The following is a 14,966-nucleotide window of genomic DNA, read 5'->3' on the forward strand; positions in this document are numbered from 1 at the left end:
AGAACAATAACTAAGGTGGATTGAAAAATATCAAATATGAGAAGATCCATGAAGTTATAATGATACCTAAAAGCAATTCAATAATAATCTCCAGAATTTTAGTGAACTGGCCTATTATTCTGAAAACTTAAAGGGAAATAATCAGGTATTTTTTTCAGCCTTTCCTGTATGTGCCTCAAAATAAACACTTGATACAGTAAGGTTATTATTTATAGAAGAATTCCAGCCAATAAATGAAAAAGGAATGATGGAATTAGAATCTTAATATTTTGCAATGCCTATTGAACAAATAGATCTATGTAATAATCATCAGTAACAGATAAACTATCAGGTGAAAAACTGATTGGGAGCCGATTTATAATTGATGAATCAGGGGGTGCCTGGGTGGCTCAGTTGGCTAAGCATCCAACTGGGGATCAGGTCATGATCTCCCAGTTGGTGAGTTTGAGCCCCACATCAGGCTCTATGCTGACATCTCAGAGCCTGGGGCCTGCTTTGGATTCTGTCTCCATCTCTCTCTGCCCCTCCCCTGCTCATGCTCTCTCGCTCTCTCCCTCTCTCTCTCTCTTTCTCTCTCAAATATAAATAAACACTAAATTTTTTTTAAGTTTTATAATGGATGAATCAGGCCAATCACATAAAAACCTGTAGATTAACCTAACATTATAATAAAGAGATATTAGAAACTAAGGACTCTTTAGTGTGATGCAGCAGAAGGAATCCAACATGCTGAATCAAGTATTCTTGCCAAAGCATCAAACTGAGATCTGATTAAACCTCTATGTCTAGATATATAGCTCATAGAAAATGAGGTCAGAGGAAATTTTTACCTGATATCATGGAGATGCATGTAGCAAAACACAGAATGTGGGCAATTCCACAAAACAAATAACCCAGTTTCTTTAACAAAGTACAAGGGGAAAATAGAAGAGTTTAAAGTTTAAAGGAGATTTTAGATGTATACCAATGAAATGCAAAATGAGGATCTAGTTTGTACCCTGATTAAAAAAAAAAGGCAGCCAAATATGTATGTTGCATGCATGCATACTGAATTTGATGTTGATTGGTATTTGATTTGAAGTCATCAAATTTTTGCTAACTTTTTAGAATGGAATAATGAAATCACAGCAATACATGTTTTTTTAGTTCTTATCTTTTAGAGTTACATATAGGTGAATTATATGATGTCTGGGATTTGCTTCAACATAATCCATGAGGATGGAGTGATAATTGGGGGTATAAATAAATAAAGTTTGGCTATGTGCTAGTAATTTTTGACATTGACACTGGGTGGTGGGTACATGGAAGTTCATTTCATTATTCTCTCTACTTCTATGTTTGGAGATTTATGTAACAGAATACTCAAAAATAAAGCTATTATTAAAGCACAGAATTAAACACAAAAAATTCCTGTTTAATTTTTTTCATGTTTCATTTATATTAATCTGAATTTATATACAGATTAATTTAGCCTGTTGAGTCTTCCAATCCAGAAACCTATTATCTCTCTACATTCTGTTCCTCAGCAACATTCTTGTTATCATTGCTGCTTTTGTTTCTACCTTCTTGGCATAGGTTGTACGCACTGCTTAAGCTTAATCAGAGGCCATCATAATTTATAAGACTTTTTCTGTTTTACCAGTTTATAACTGTTTTTTCTGCTTTACTAACAATAATCAGTTTGAAAGCAAATAGGAAGCAATTGCTTTTGTGTATGTAACTTTTTAACTTTCCTGATTATTCTTTTTCTGCCCCTAATAACTTTTAAGTCTAACATCTAATGTTCTAATATCTGATTTTCAAGCAAATCTAATATAATTTCTTAGATATTTAAGGTGGACAATCCATAGTATACAAATAAATGATAATTTTTCTCATCTCTTTAAAAAAATAGTTGCTGTGGACTGAATTGAAAAAGATGATACCTTTTCACTTATTTCCTGAAATTCAAATTTCAAGAGGTTACCTGTATTATGTTCCTGCCCAACTTGGAACTCTCAATACCTCATTAGGTACATTAGGTACTCAATACCACATAGGAAGTGTGAGGTTAATATATCTGATGAATTGGCACCATGATTTAAATTTTCAACTCATTCTGTCATCAATTATATTTCAGAGAACATCATCAATATCTAATAGTTGAGAATATCTATCCCCAACACATACCAAAATATGCATGCCACTACCACTGGAAGATTATTAAGAGAAGGACACCTTGGGGCACCTGGCTGGTTCAGTAGGCTAAGTGTCTGATTCTTGATTTTGGCTCAGATCGTGATTCCAGGGTTGTGGGATTGAGCCTCACATAGGATTTGCACTGTGTGGAGCCTGCTTAAGATTCTCTCTCTCTCCCACTGCCCTCACCCCTGTTCATGCTCTCTCTCTCTCTCACTCTAAAAATTAAAAAAGAAAAAAAAAGAAAAGAGAAGCCTTCCTTAATTGTTATTTTCAGGCTGATTAAATAATACAATTAAATTAATAATAACCCAAACTATTCTTTGTCATAAAGTAGACATGGAGAAGGTTATCAGAGAAAACCGACTAAAAATTTTAAGGCCAATTTCAAAACATCAACATGAGTTTTGTTTTGTTTTGTTTTGTTTTGTTTTGTTTTGGTTTGGTTTGGTTTGGTTTGGTTTGGTTTGTTTTCCATAAGGGATGCATCTTGTAGAGAAGTTACATTACTATTCCAGAAGACATTATCTTGGCTTCACTACACATAACACATCTGGGAATTGTCTGCTTGAAAGCCTTGGCTAGAAGCTCTATCTGATGGCCTCAAATTGATTGTGATATTGAAAAGTCTAAAGGAAGTTAGTGCACGTCACATGGCAGGCTGCTTGGCATAAACTGCCTAAGACACCAAATTTTCCCAGGGGAAAGACCAAAAAAAGTTGGATCAGGATTCCATATTGATTTTGCATTATGAGATAAAAACTTTTCCCTTCCGTATACTGCATCTCACAATGGTTTTAAGTGCTTTTGCTTCGACCTCAAGCCTCTGCAGTGACAATGTGACTTCATGCCAGTTTTTTTGCAGCATACAAGCTGCCAGATACAATTATTTCTGACAACAGGTCCACATTTGTCTCAGTCAAGTTATGGTATTCGTGGACAAGAATCTTATCCAAGCTGTCACCATTGCACCTCATCTGTTTTAACGTATGTTTAGGAGGAAAGGGTAGTGCAGACTTCCAAAGATGCCCTGAAATGGATTTTTGAAAATCCTGACCAATAATTCTTACCTGGTTTTTCACTGACTAGTGTTACAGATGCTCACTCAGAGGGGCTGGCCAAGCTGAATACTAGTTAGGTTAAGTTCCATAGCTTATCTACATCCATTCTACTGAGAATAAACTGACAATTTACAAAATGAATCAGAAATTATGCTCAATACTGCTCTAGCTAAATGTATTAGTCATTCATTTTCCGTAATCATTCACTTTTAACACTGCAATTTTTCTTTACTGGGACTTAACTCAGTTCTTCTCTCTGAAAGTTGAATTTGGATAGGTGCCATTTCTATGAAGTCACATAGCATCTTGTGCTTTTCTCATGATAGCACTCACTACCCACGTTATAACAAGTCATTTATCTGTATGCTGTTCTGGATTATAAACACTATGAGTATAGAAATGTGTCTTTTCTTTTCTCTTAAATTCTACCTCCAACACCTAGAATGGGAACTGGCACAAAGTACACACACAACAGCCAGATTACAAACAATCCCTTAGGTCAGGCTTTTTCGAGCCGGTTTCTAAAGCCAGGCTTCTTGACATCATCAAGCTTTTTTAAAAAGCCACAGATATTCCAGTAAGGTCCTTAATGAAAGCTCAGTTGAGGCAAAAAGTCCCCTGAAATAATACTATTGGTAAGAAACAAGAGTAAACAGCCCCAAATAAAAGAGTTTGTCCCCAAAATGCCCCTGCATGTGTTGACAAACAACCCCAAATACAGAGTTGTTTTTCTGAAAATACAAGGTCACTGCCTTCAGACACAAACGAAAGTGCCCTCAGAGGAAAATTTCTTTCTCAGGTTGGAAGGGAATGAAGGAGCAATAAAAATCCATCTGCAACACTTCTTAGTCAAACAGAGATGGCAAATGGTAAAAAAAACAACAGTATTCTGGTTCTTTGACCCAAATTTTGAGAGTTCATCATAATTAGTACATACATCCCCCTTAATACTTGAGCATATCTTAGGTGACACAGACTTGTGAATCAGCTACAGGTACTCTTTCCAGGGACTCTTCCTTATTATAGAAGTATCTCCCCTTGAATCATCTTGATTTCTTCCCTTCAAGAAACACACATTGAGTATGTGTTATCTAAATATTTACTAGAATATTTAGAAATGAATGAGATTTCACCATCCCTAAATTTAAAGGATATTCTGTTGGAAAAACTTACATATAAACGATTATAATACAATGTATTTATATGTCATATGCTTATAGTATATAACCCAAAATTGCTAATGAGGAAGTTACCAAAATTCCTAGAGAAGGTTTTATGGAGAATATAACATTTCAGGTATATTTTATAGACAATTACACCTGATAGATAATGGAGAAAGGCTATTCTTATAAGAGAGAATAGCATAAACAGTGACTTAAGGCATGATTAAAACATGGCTTGCTCAGAGTATGATAAATCCTTTGGTGTGACTGGATCACAGGTTGCATAGCATATTAGAAGTAATGACAAGGTGTAGATTTTGACCAAATAGCAAAGGATCTTTGAATCAGGTTATATTCACTGTCTTTCATAACTACAATTGGCCCCACCTAGAGCACCTGCCAAGTTGTCTTATACAATATGACCCTGCTAACTTCATGATGACCCTCAACTCTGTGTCACATCTGATTAGACTTGGGTGACCACGTTATTCAAGAACAACCAACTCATAAACCAGATAGCAACCTATGAGGTGGCCTGGCACAAAAGGATCAACTTTGTCTTCTCTAAAATTTTAAACTGAAAAGATTGTAAGAATAAACTGATTTGGAGGGAAGCTGAAAGAGTCACGAAGTAGCATGTACGCTTTGAAGACAACATGGCAAGCCAACTCCATAGGACTCAAACGCTACAAATAAGCCAGAGCTTGGAGGCAGAACAGAGGCAAACACAAGAAAGGTGACACAGATGGAAAATAGCAAAGTGCACGGCACTGAAATGAAGCTACTTCCCTTCCAATAAGGTTCTTGCTCTTCTTGATAGCTGATTATTTTATTTTATCTAACAACCAAATGAATCAAATCAGAAGAACCTTGTGTGTCATGAGGATGAATCTGCTATTTCACCGGAGGTGATGGTGAGCTAGTCAAAGGATTTAAGCAGAACGATAACATAACCAAATCAGTGGTAGTGTTTTAGGGATGAAGTCAGACAATTCTGGATTGACCTTCATGTAATTACACTGAAGACTTATCAAATCTCAAAACAACAACAACAACAAAACTTCTTTTCTCTTTACCTTATCCCTTGGCATGGGATAACTTTCTATTTATCCCTTGGCATAGGATAACATTTTTATTTTGTTAGCCATATAGGAAAGAGACCATGCATATTAGAATACTAGTTACTTATCTCCTTTTCAGAGATAATAATTTGCGTTTCAGTGCTTAAAGGAAGGTGAGCCTGAATGATTCAACATCAATAAAGATTGTTCAATAAATTAAATTTCCAACAATGAAAGGTATTTAAAATAATTGTTTAGCCCACTCAAGGAATGTGATGCATTAAATTCAAGGTAACAAAAAAATCTGTATAGTTGCCAAAATACTAGTAGGGGTTGCCCTTGGATGGTGACAGCATGGTTACTATGTTTTATAATACATATGTATTGCTTTTATAATGGAAAGCAAATAAACATAAAGAATAGTTTAAAACACATGTCATTTCTATCTAACAAAAATGATTTTACGTTTTAGTTGTCTGGATAAATCTATCTGAGGCTAGGTAAAAATCTATTTGTTAATGTTTGCTATTATTTTTCACATGATTTAAAGACTTTGGTTTGGATTCAAGAAACAAGACCATTATAAAAAATACACTAATGTTAAAGGATCTAGGTTGCATGCAGAGTTCCTGTACCCATGTCATACGTGAATAGAGCCAGTTATTCCATCTCTCCGGGTTTTAGTTTTCCGATATGTAAAGTGTGGTTTGGACAAAATAATCTCAAAATCCTTTCCAATTTATGATTTATGATTCTCTAAGCCTTTATATCACTATTACTTGGTATTACAATAATATTTTCCAAGTTTAACTTGCAAAAGCTTGTAAGCTACTTGAAATTATATGAAACCTCTCAAGCCTTTTAGAAGTATCCACAGAAAACCTACAAAGCTTAAGAATTTGGACTAATGCCCTAAACATGCGATGACATGTTTACTTATTTTGGTTTCTCCAGAGAGTAACTTAGAGTACTTCAGAAGGAAATTACCAAGATTGAAAGTTACATACACCAAATCAAATGTCCGCATGATTTTAACTAATGCCATAAAGAGAAAAAAGACATAGAACTAATGTAGGGGCGCCTGGGTGGCTCAGTTGGTTGAGTGTCTGACTTCAGCTCAGGTCATGATCTCATAGCCTGTGAGTTTGAGCCCCGCGTCAGGCTCTGTGCTGACAGCTCAGAGCCTGGAGCCTGCTTTGGATTCTGTGTCTCCCTCTCTCTCTGCCTCTCCCCCACTCATGCTCTGTCTCTCTCTGTCAAAAATAAATAAACATTTTAAAAAAAGTTTTAAGAATTAATGTAGACTGTTTCCTTTAAGCAAAAGTCTGGTCTTGAATATAGCCAATGAATAGAAGAAATAATTTATATGACTATGAGATACCTATTCCTATTTTTTTAAATACAAGCACACATTTATCTATCAGAAGATACAAACTTGGATCATAAATAAATAGTTGCCTATTTGAAATATTGTATTTTCTTAGCAATATAAACACACGTATACATACACACATATACACACAACACCCCCCCACACACACCATGTACATATACATCAAGTTAAAGTTTTTCTAATTTTTTACTATTAAGTTGTAAACACAAATTTGAAAAGAGCCAAGTATATATATATATATATATATATATATATATATATACATACATGTTTTGGTTTGAAAATTCATTCTGAAATGATAATAATTAAAACCAAAATCTTGATATAAAAAAGTGGAAAAACAAATCCATATTCAGTTCAGAGTATAGTTGGTTTCTTAAGAAAGCATATACATAAAATTCTCTTTATTTCATTATAAAATTATAAACTCATTCTTTTGAGGAAATGTTCCCACACTCCTGTCATCACTGCCATGTCTATAATCTGTCATGCGAAATTCATCCTGAAACACAACAGATTGCACACTTTTATTGCCTCTTCCCCCTTAAAACCCATGTAATGACAAATGAATACAAATGAAAGTAAAGAAGAGATAAGAATGAATGAACAATGTCTACAAGGTTTTGGAAAACATAGACAATATTACAAATAAGTAGAGTCAAGAAAGCTTCACCTAAGTGCTTACTGAAGGAAGACCCTATATTGTGCAACAGTCTTGAGAGCCTCCAGAAGATGGGGTGACTAAAAATATGGATACTGGTTTAAAGTATTCATGGGAAGTGCCAGATCCACACCTTCAACCCAAGAAACCAAGAGACTATCTGCTATGGACTGAATGTGTCCCCCTGCCTCCCACCACAAATTCATATGTTGAAGCCCTAATACCCAAATGAATGGCATTTCGAGGTGGGGTCTTCTGGAGGTAATTAGGTCATGAAGGTGGAGCTTTCATGAATGGGATTAGTGCCCATATTAGAAGAGACACGAGAGAGATCTCTTTCTCTACCATGTGAGGATACAGAAAGAATATGTCCATCTGCAAACCACGAAGAGTAACCTCACCAAGAGCCCAAACATGCTGGCACCTTGATCTTAGACTTCAGCCTCCAAAACTGTGAGAATAAGTTTCCGTTGTATAAGCCACCCAGTCTATGATATTTGTTATATAGTCAGCCTGGGTTGACTAAGACATACTCTTTTCTTCCAGTAGAGAAGAATAAAAGTTTATTTTTTGTAAATTCAAACATGAGAAGCTAGACCCAAGTACATGAGACAAATCACTGAAGCTTGGAAATGAAAAGAAAATTAAATGAGAATGCACATAATGAACTTGGGGACCTCACCACCCTTCTCCTGCTTTGTCCCCAGAATACCAGTAGCCTTCAGCTCCAGTAAAGGAGGTTGGGGGCTTGGGGGGAGAAATGTCTATATTCATGCATGTAGAGATTCCTTAGTGAAAAGGCAAGTTCACTTTTTAATTTGCTCCCACAAAGTCTGCAGCCAAAACCTTGCTCATATGCAAGGAACCCTCTCTCAGCTTTAGTGCTTCACTCATTAATCTGAATAAGCACACAAGAAACTTAACATTTGAAAAAAGCTTCCAACATGAAATAGGCCAAAACAAACTAACTAAATACCTCAGAGTAAACAGTGTCATTGTAGAAAAAATATAGTACCAAAACACCCTATATAATATCCTAGAGTGAAATAAGAAGATGTCACATTTGTAAAACTAAAACAGTATGCAATGAAGAGGGAGAAAAAGAGAACCAAAAAGAGGTCCTGGAGATAACAAATATGATCACCTAAGTTGAGGGAGGTAGAGGATCAGCAAGCTTTTTCTGTAAAGAGACATATAGCAAATACAGGATTTAGTCTCTAAACTCTGCCATTGATGGATGAAAGCATCCATAGAAAACATATAAATGAATGAGCATAAATGTTTCCTTTAGTTACAAATGTTTAACTTTATTTGCACCAGTTGACCTAAGAGCATCATTGCTGGATTTGGTTGTGCAATAGTTTGCTGATATCTGATCTAATTTTTTAATAAATAGATGATAGAGATAGATACATAGATATATAGATAGATGATAGGAAGATAGATATAGATTGAGAGATAGACAGATGATAGATAGATGATAAGTAGATAGATAGATAGATAGATAGATAGATAGATAGATATTATATCATAAAGCTGAGGAAATCACCTGAAAGTAAGACAAAAAGATAAAGAGATGGGGGGGTGCCTGGGTAGCTCAGTCAGTTGAGCAACCAACTTCAGCTCAGATCATGATCTCATGGTTTGAGAGTTCAAGCCCCACCTCAGGCTCTGTGCTGACAGCTCGGAGCCTGGAGCCTGCTTCTGATTCTGTGTCTCCCTCTCTCTCTGCCCCTCCCTCACTCATGCCCTGTCTCTCTCTCTGTCTCACAAATAAATAAACATTAAAAAAAATTTTTTTTAAATGATAAAAAAGATGGGGAAATAGGAGAAAACAACAATAAGAACGAATCAATCCAGGAATCTAAAATCTTTTCAGTAAAAGAGAGAGAGAGAGAGATGACAGAGAAAATGGGGAGTGGTAATTAAAATAAAGGACATAAACAAATTTTTACAGAACCAAAGGACACAAAGCTTTCCATTGAATACTCAGCACAATGAATGACAAAAGGCCCAAATCAAAGTACATCCTTTATAATTTCCAAATACCACGGAAAATGAAGTATCACAAAAGCTTCCAAAGATTATACACAAAGGAGTGGCAATCAGAATAGCACCTGGTTCTCAACAAGAGTGAGTATAAGAAGACAATAGAGCAATGGCTAGAAGATTCTGAGGGAAAATGATTTCCAATTTTGAATTTTATATACAGCCAATTTATTAATCAGTTAAGATAAATCAAAAAAATTGAGACATGGAGTTTTTATATCACATGCACATTTTCTTAGAAATATACTAGAGTGCATGTTTCAACAAAATGAGTGGTAAACTAAGAAAATGAATATATGGGATCCAGGAAAGGGGAGGATGCAGAAAGGGAAGACTAGGTTAGCAGGCATTATTAGATATTAGAAAAACAGAATGGTGCAAAGGGAAGGGATTATCTGAATTGAGTGTTTGGAAACATTAAGCACTTGATGAATCTTTTAAAATACTGGGAAAAAGAACTAGCACTAGGTACAGAAAAAGACTAAGCAAATTTAAGAGATAGGAGAGAGAACAAAGAGGGGAGAGAGAAAATAGGAACAATTCCTAACTGCAAGAAAACCGAAAGGTTGAAAGAGAATGCAGACATAATCTAGTACACCACTTAATCCAGTAACATCTTTGTTTACATAGTCATCTTAGATACTATTTAATACTGTATTAACATAAGAAGTAGGAAAGTGAGAGAGAACATGATATTAATCTTCAGTTAAAATAGCAAGAAATGAAAATATCAACATTCAGAAATATTATGAGAAAAAACATAACAGCTAAAATAAAGTCACTGACTCTGAAAAGACCAATTGGTGAAGAAGCTGAGAAGGAGAAGCAAATATGGATGTTTTCAATACAAGTCTTGTCTCTTATTTGCTTTTCAGACTATATACATAAAATTCAGTTCTCAATGATTCCTTCATGTTTTTCATTTTTCAGTTATGTTAAGTTTCAAGTACAGGGGCACCTGGGTGGCTCAGTTGGTTAAGTGCCTGACTTCGGCTTAGGTCATGATCTCATGGTTTATGAGTTTGAGCCCTGCATCGTGCTCTGTGCTGACAGCTCAGAGCCTGGAACCTGCTTCGGATTCTGTGTCTCCCTCTCCCTCTGCCCCTCCCGTGTCGTGCTCGGTCTCTCTCTGAAAACTGAATAAACCTTAATTTTTTTTTATTAATTTAAACTACATTGAGAAAGCTAATACCATAAACCCATCTCTGCTGACAGCTCAGAGCCTGGAGCCTGCTTCAGATTCTATGTCTCCCTCTCTCTCTGCCCCTCCCTCGCTTACACTCTGTCTCTTTCTCCCTCTCTCAAAAATAAACAAACATAAAAGACGGAAAGAAAGAAAGAAAGAAAGAAAACCAGATCTAAGAAAGCCAAGTCTATGTAAGATTCATTTTATGAGTTATGCTTCTGTTTGTTCTTTTTGTGTTATCTCCTAAATTTCTTATTTTTTTTAATTACTTCAAATTTTGTTTAAACGTTCATCTGTGCTACGTGTTCCAAAAAGAGAACATGCCTACAGTGTCTATGGGGGAGCACTGTCGGCCTGAAGCCGCTGTAAAGATGTTGGTGCTGATCAGTGAAAATCCCAAAGAGAGACTACATCTCAGGGAACAGAAGGTCACATGAGTTACCTCCTACTTGCTCTCAAATGCGAAGCCCTCAGAAAGGGATTTAGAGATTTTCTGACTATTCCATCAAACTGTCACTAGCCTTTATCCTGTTATGTCTTCATAGCACTCATCTCTGGTTGACATTGTGTGCCTATGATGTTTATTTTTTACTATCTAATCAACTAGAATGCAAGTCCTCTGATGGTAGGCAGTTTGTCTTATTCACTGTTGTGTCCTCAGCACAAAAAACAGTGGACGAACTTGATAAATATTCATCGAGTAAAAAAATAAACTCTCAACTCAGGACCAGATAAAGATACTTTATTTCTATTAAGGGCCCGCGGCATTTGCTTCCAGGGACTAAGTGAATTTCTGTCTGAGTCACAATTTTGCCACTTGGGGGCTCTGCTGTTAGCCACAGGAGATTCCTAAGCATTCCCCCTGCACTCTTAAGGGAACTATTTTTAAATCAGGATTAAGCATTAGCAATACAAAGAAGGTTTCTCTGGCCCTTTAAGAGAGTCCCCAAATAGACTGATGCATTTTAGTGTAATATAAGGACCCATAGCTCCTATTCTCTGCCACTACCTTGCAAACCTATGCAGAGTTTCTCTTCTCTCAGAAGTTTAATATCTTTTAGGTCTGCAGGGTAAAATTTAAAATATCAGACTTAATGTTTCAGAAACAAAAATAAAATTAACCAATGGAAAATTATGGTTTTTAATCCAAATCAAGATTTCTATTATCTTTCACTGTCTGGTGGTTGGGGAATTTAATTCTTAATGCTGATATATTTGTCAGGAAGGCAGATTTTAAAATATACTAGTGTACCTGGTTGAAACTATTCTTTACAATCCTTTAAAAATACAATAGAACATGCTGTAGACTGAATGTTTGTGTCCCCCTGCCCCTCCACATTCATATGTTGAAACCTAATCCCCAGTGTGATGGTATTTGGAGGTGGAGCATTTTGGAGTGATTAGGTCATAAGAGGAGAGCCCTCATGAAGTGATTCCTACCCTTATAAGAGAGGCCCCTGAGCCTCTATGTCGTGTGAAGTTACAGAGAAAAGAGGACATCTCTATGAACCAGGGAGCAGGCCCTCAACAGCCACAGAATCTACTGGCTTCTTGATCTTGGATTTCCCAGACTCCAGAACTGTAAGAAATGTTTCTGTTTGTTAAAAAGCCACCCAATCTACGGTATTCTATTAAAGTAACCTGAATGGACCAGAACAGAAATTTTTTCTTTAAAACTTCTTGTTTTGTCGGAATATATATGAAGCAAGTATCGCAAAATGTTTACTGTGATACCATTTAAACAATATTGCCTTTATATTCAAAGCACAGCCATACATGGGAAATAGAACATCAAATATTAAGGTGCAAATTTGGTTAAGAGACATTTATAGCTACTCTAAAGTTTCTTTATTTTACTATGAGAAAGTATAAGAAATCTGGGAATGTATATATAAGACTATAAATTTTACAGTGTGGCTCTGGTGCTTGCCATGTTCCTTCATGGAATTTTTTCTAAATGAAAAGCTAGAAAACTGATTTCTCTCAATATAAATGACTATAAGTGACTTTGATTGCTATTCTATTGAATTTTTTGAGATTTTGTTAGAAGAACACCTCAGCATCAATACAAAATTAACAAATTTGCTTATCAAGGAGCATCAAATAATTGCTTTTGCTGACTACAGGCAAAAAGGCAAGTGTGTGGAAAGTGGAGAACAGAAATACTGGTAAATATGAACATTAAACCAACATAGAGTCATGGCACCTTAATATTATTTCTCACTCCTAAACTTGCCATTTAACCAATTATGAATTCCCTGGTTCTATGAATACCACAAGATAGAAACACATTTTTTTTTCTGAGCTCTAAGTCTCATTTCACTCAAAAGTTTGGCAAGTCTCAGATTTGCTACCAAAAGTAAATAGATGTCCTATGGGGCTGGATATATCCTGCTTCCTGCTTCAATTAATAAATGGGACTCTTGCTTAACATGTATGTCATTAAAACTCACTCATTGCAAATGAAATAACACAAGGGAGAGCAATCAACCAAATACAAAGCATGGACCAAGGTAAAGTCCAAATGACCCGGTATCTCCCAACATATCAATGGCATCATAAAATTAAAGACATTTCAGAAACATGAAAACCAAATGCAGTATCTGTGCTTTGCTTAATTCTTGACTGCAAGCCAACTTTATGAACTTATTGTTAATTTGTTAGGTGTAATAATGCTAGATGGTTAAATTAAAAGTCTCTATTGGTTAGAATTGCATACTATAATATATACGGGTAAAGTGACATGATTTCTGAGATTTGCTTTTAAGATACTCTAGGGGGGAAAAGGGTGTGTGTATGTGGGAAGAGGGATGGGAAAGATAAAAAAAATAGCAAAATATTGATAATTGTTGAAGTTGATGTTTATTATACTGTTTACTTTTGTGTATGTTTTTAAATTCAACTTAAAAAATAAAAACAATTGTTTCCTCAAGGTTGAATAGTCTTTTCAGTCTTCAGAAGCCTACCACTAAGTGTTATACTTTAAGAGTCTGTTATTTTTTCCTATCCCCAAATTTAGCCTCGGGCTACCTCTGAAAGAAGTGATGGAATGAAACCTCAAAATACAGACTGGTGCTACAACATAAATGTGCCTTCAGGGGAGGGAGAAGGAGATGTGTTAGATAACCTTATAAGGTCTCATTCATTTGAATTGCTTCATTTGAGAAAGACACTGAAAGACCATTTTAACGGTCAGACCTGGAACTTTCTTTATCCATTTATCTAAGCAAGAGATGTTCACTCATAACCATATGTGGCCAAACAGGGTTTTTAATAGAGCCCTTGAAGCAAGCAGATGGAAACTAAGGATATTTCAGAGACATGTTAATGCTTTTATGAAAGATCAGGATATAATTACAAATGTACAAATGCATATGTGTATTCTAACAACTAGAAATAAAATCATATTCATAGCTGTAGGGAACTCTCTGTTAGCATTCTGACAACTCTATGATAAGGTAACTGAGTCAAAAACATTAATCTCTTTACAATATCTCAATTACATGCATTTATTGGTGAAATCATTTCATGACTTAGAATACTGAATGACAACAATGTATTCAGTATAATAAATGGTTGTGGTATTAAAATTGTAGTAGAAAGGGAATACTGAAGAATTTTTTTAATTGGCAAATTCTGACTCCATTCTTGACCATGTTAGTGCCCCTTGATACATGTTTGTTGCAGTATATGCTGATGACCAAAGAACCTAGACAGAATCAAAGAAAATCAATTTTCACAAAGGTACTCTGATTCCAGAAACATTTTATATTTTATACCACTTTATAGTCTACAAAGTATTTACACATAAATTATGGAAATTGATCCTAAATAAAAGTCTTCGAGATTTACAACACAGGTTTTGAGTCCCATTTTGCAGATAAGCAAACTGAAACCCTGAGAAGTTTGCCCAGAATCAGTTCCAAATTCCAAATGTCAACTGACACATGCAATAAAAAGTATATGTCATTCTCTAAATTATTTTAGAAAGACATTTTGGATTCACTGAATTTATTTTCCAGTATACTTAGTCCAAATGTCCCTGTATTTGGTCTTTACGTAATTTTCAGTTTTCATCAAAGCTTTTGCTTCTGTTGCCTTCCAAGGCCATATGCAAAGACATTGCCTTTGCCTAGGCCATCTGAATAGAAATCCATGTTGCTATTGTTTAGTGGCTAATTTTGCTAATCATTTTATAAAATATTTTAAAATAC

The 14,966-nt window shown here is 35.4% G+C and overlaps 2 protein-coding genes across 2 annotated transcripts in view; one reads left to right on the plus strand and one right to left on the minus strand.

Annotated features, from left to right (window-relative positions):
- CTNNA3 (catenin alpha 3) overlaps positions 1-14,966 on the minus strand; it is a 1,798,979-nt gene that overhangs the window by 972,850 nt on the left and 811,163 nt on the right. The gene's annotated exons all lie outside the window — the stretch shown is intronic.
- Positions 11,073-14,966, plus strand: part of LRRTM3 (leucine rich repeat transmembrane neuronal 3) — a 167,447-nt gene continuing 163,553 nt past the window's right edge. Inside the window, exon 1 of the mRNA XM_047825962.1 lies at positions 11,073-11,139. Coding sequence (XP_047681918.1) covers positions 11,073-11,139 — 67 coding nt within the window. The remainder of the gene's footprint in view (positions 11,140-14,966) is intronic.

The sequence above is a fragment of the Prionailurus viverrinus genome, chromosome D2, assembly GCF_022837055.1.
Source record: "Prionailurus viverrinus isolate Anna chromosome D2, UM_Priviv_1.0, whole genome shotgun sequence".
Taxonomy (NCBI): Eukaryota; Metazoa; Chordata; class Mammalia; order Carnivora; family Felidae; genus Prionailurus; species Prionailurus viverrinus.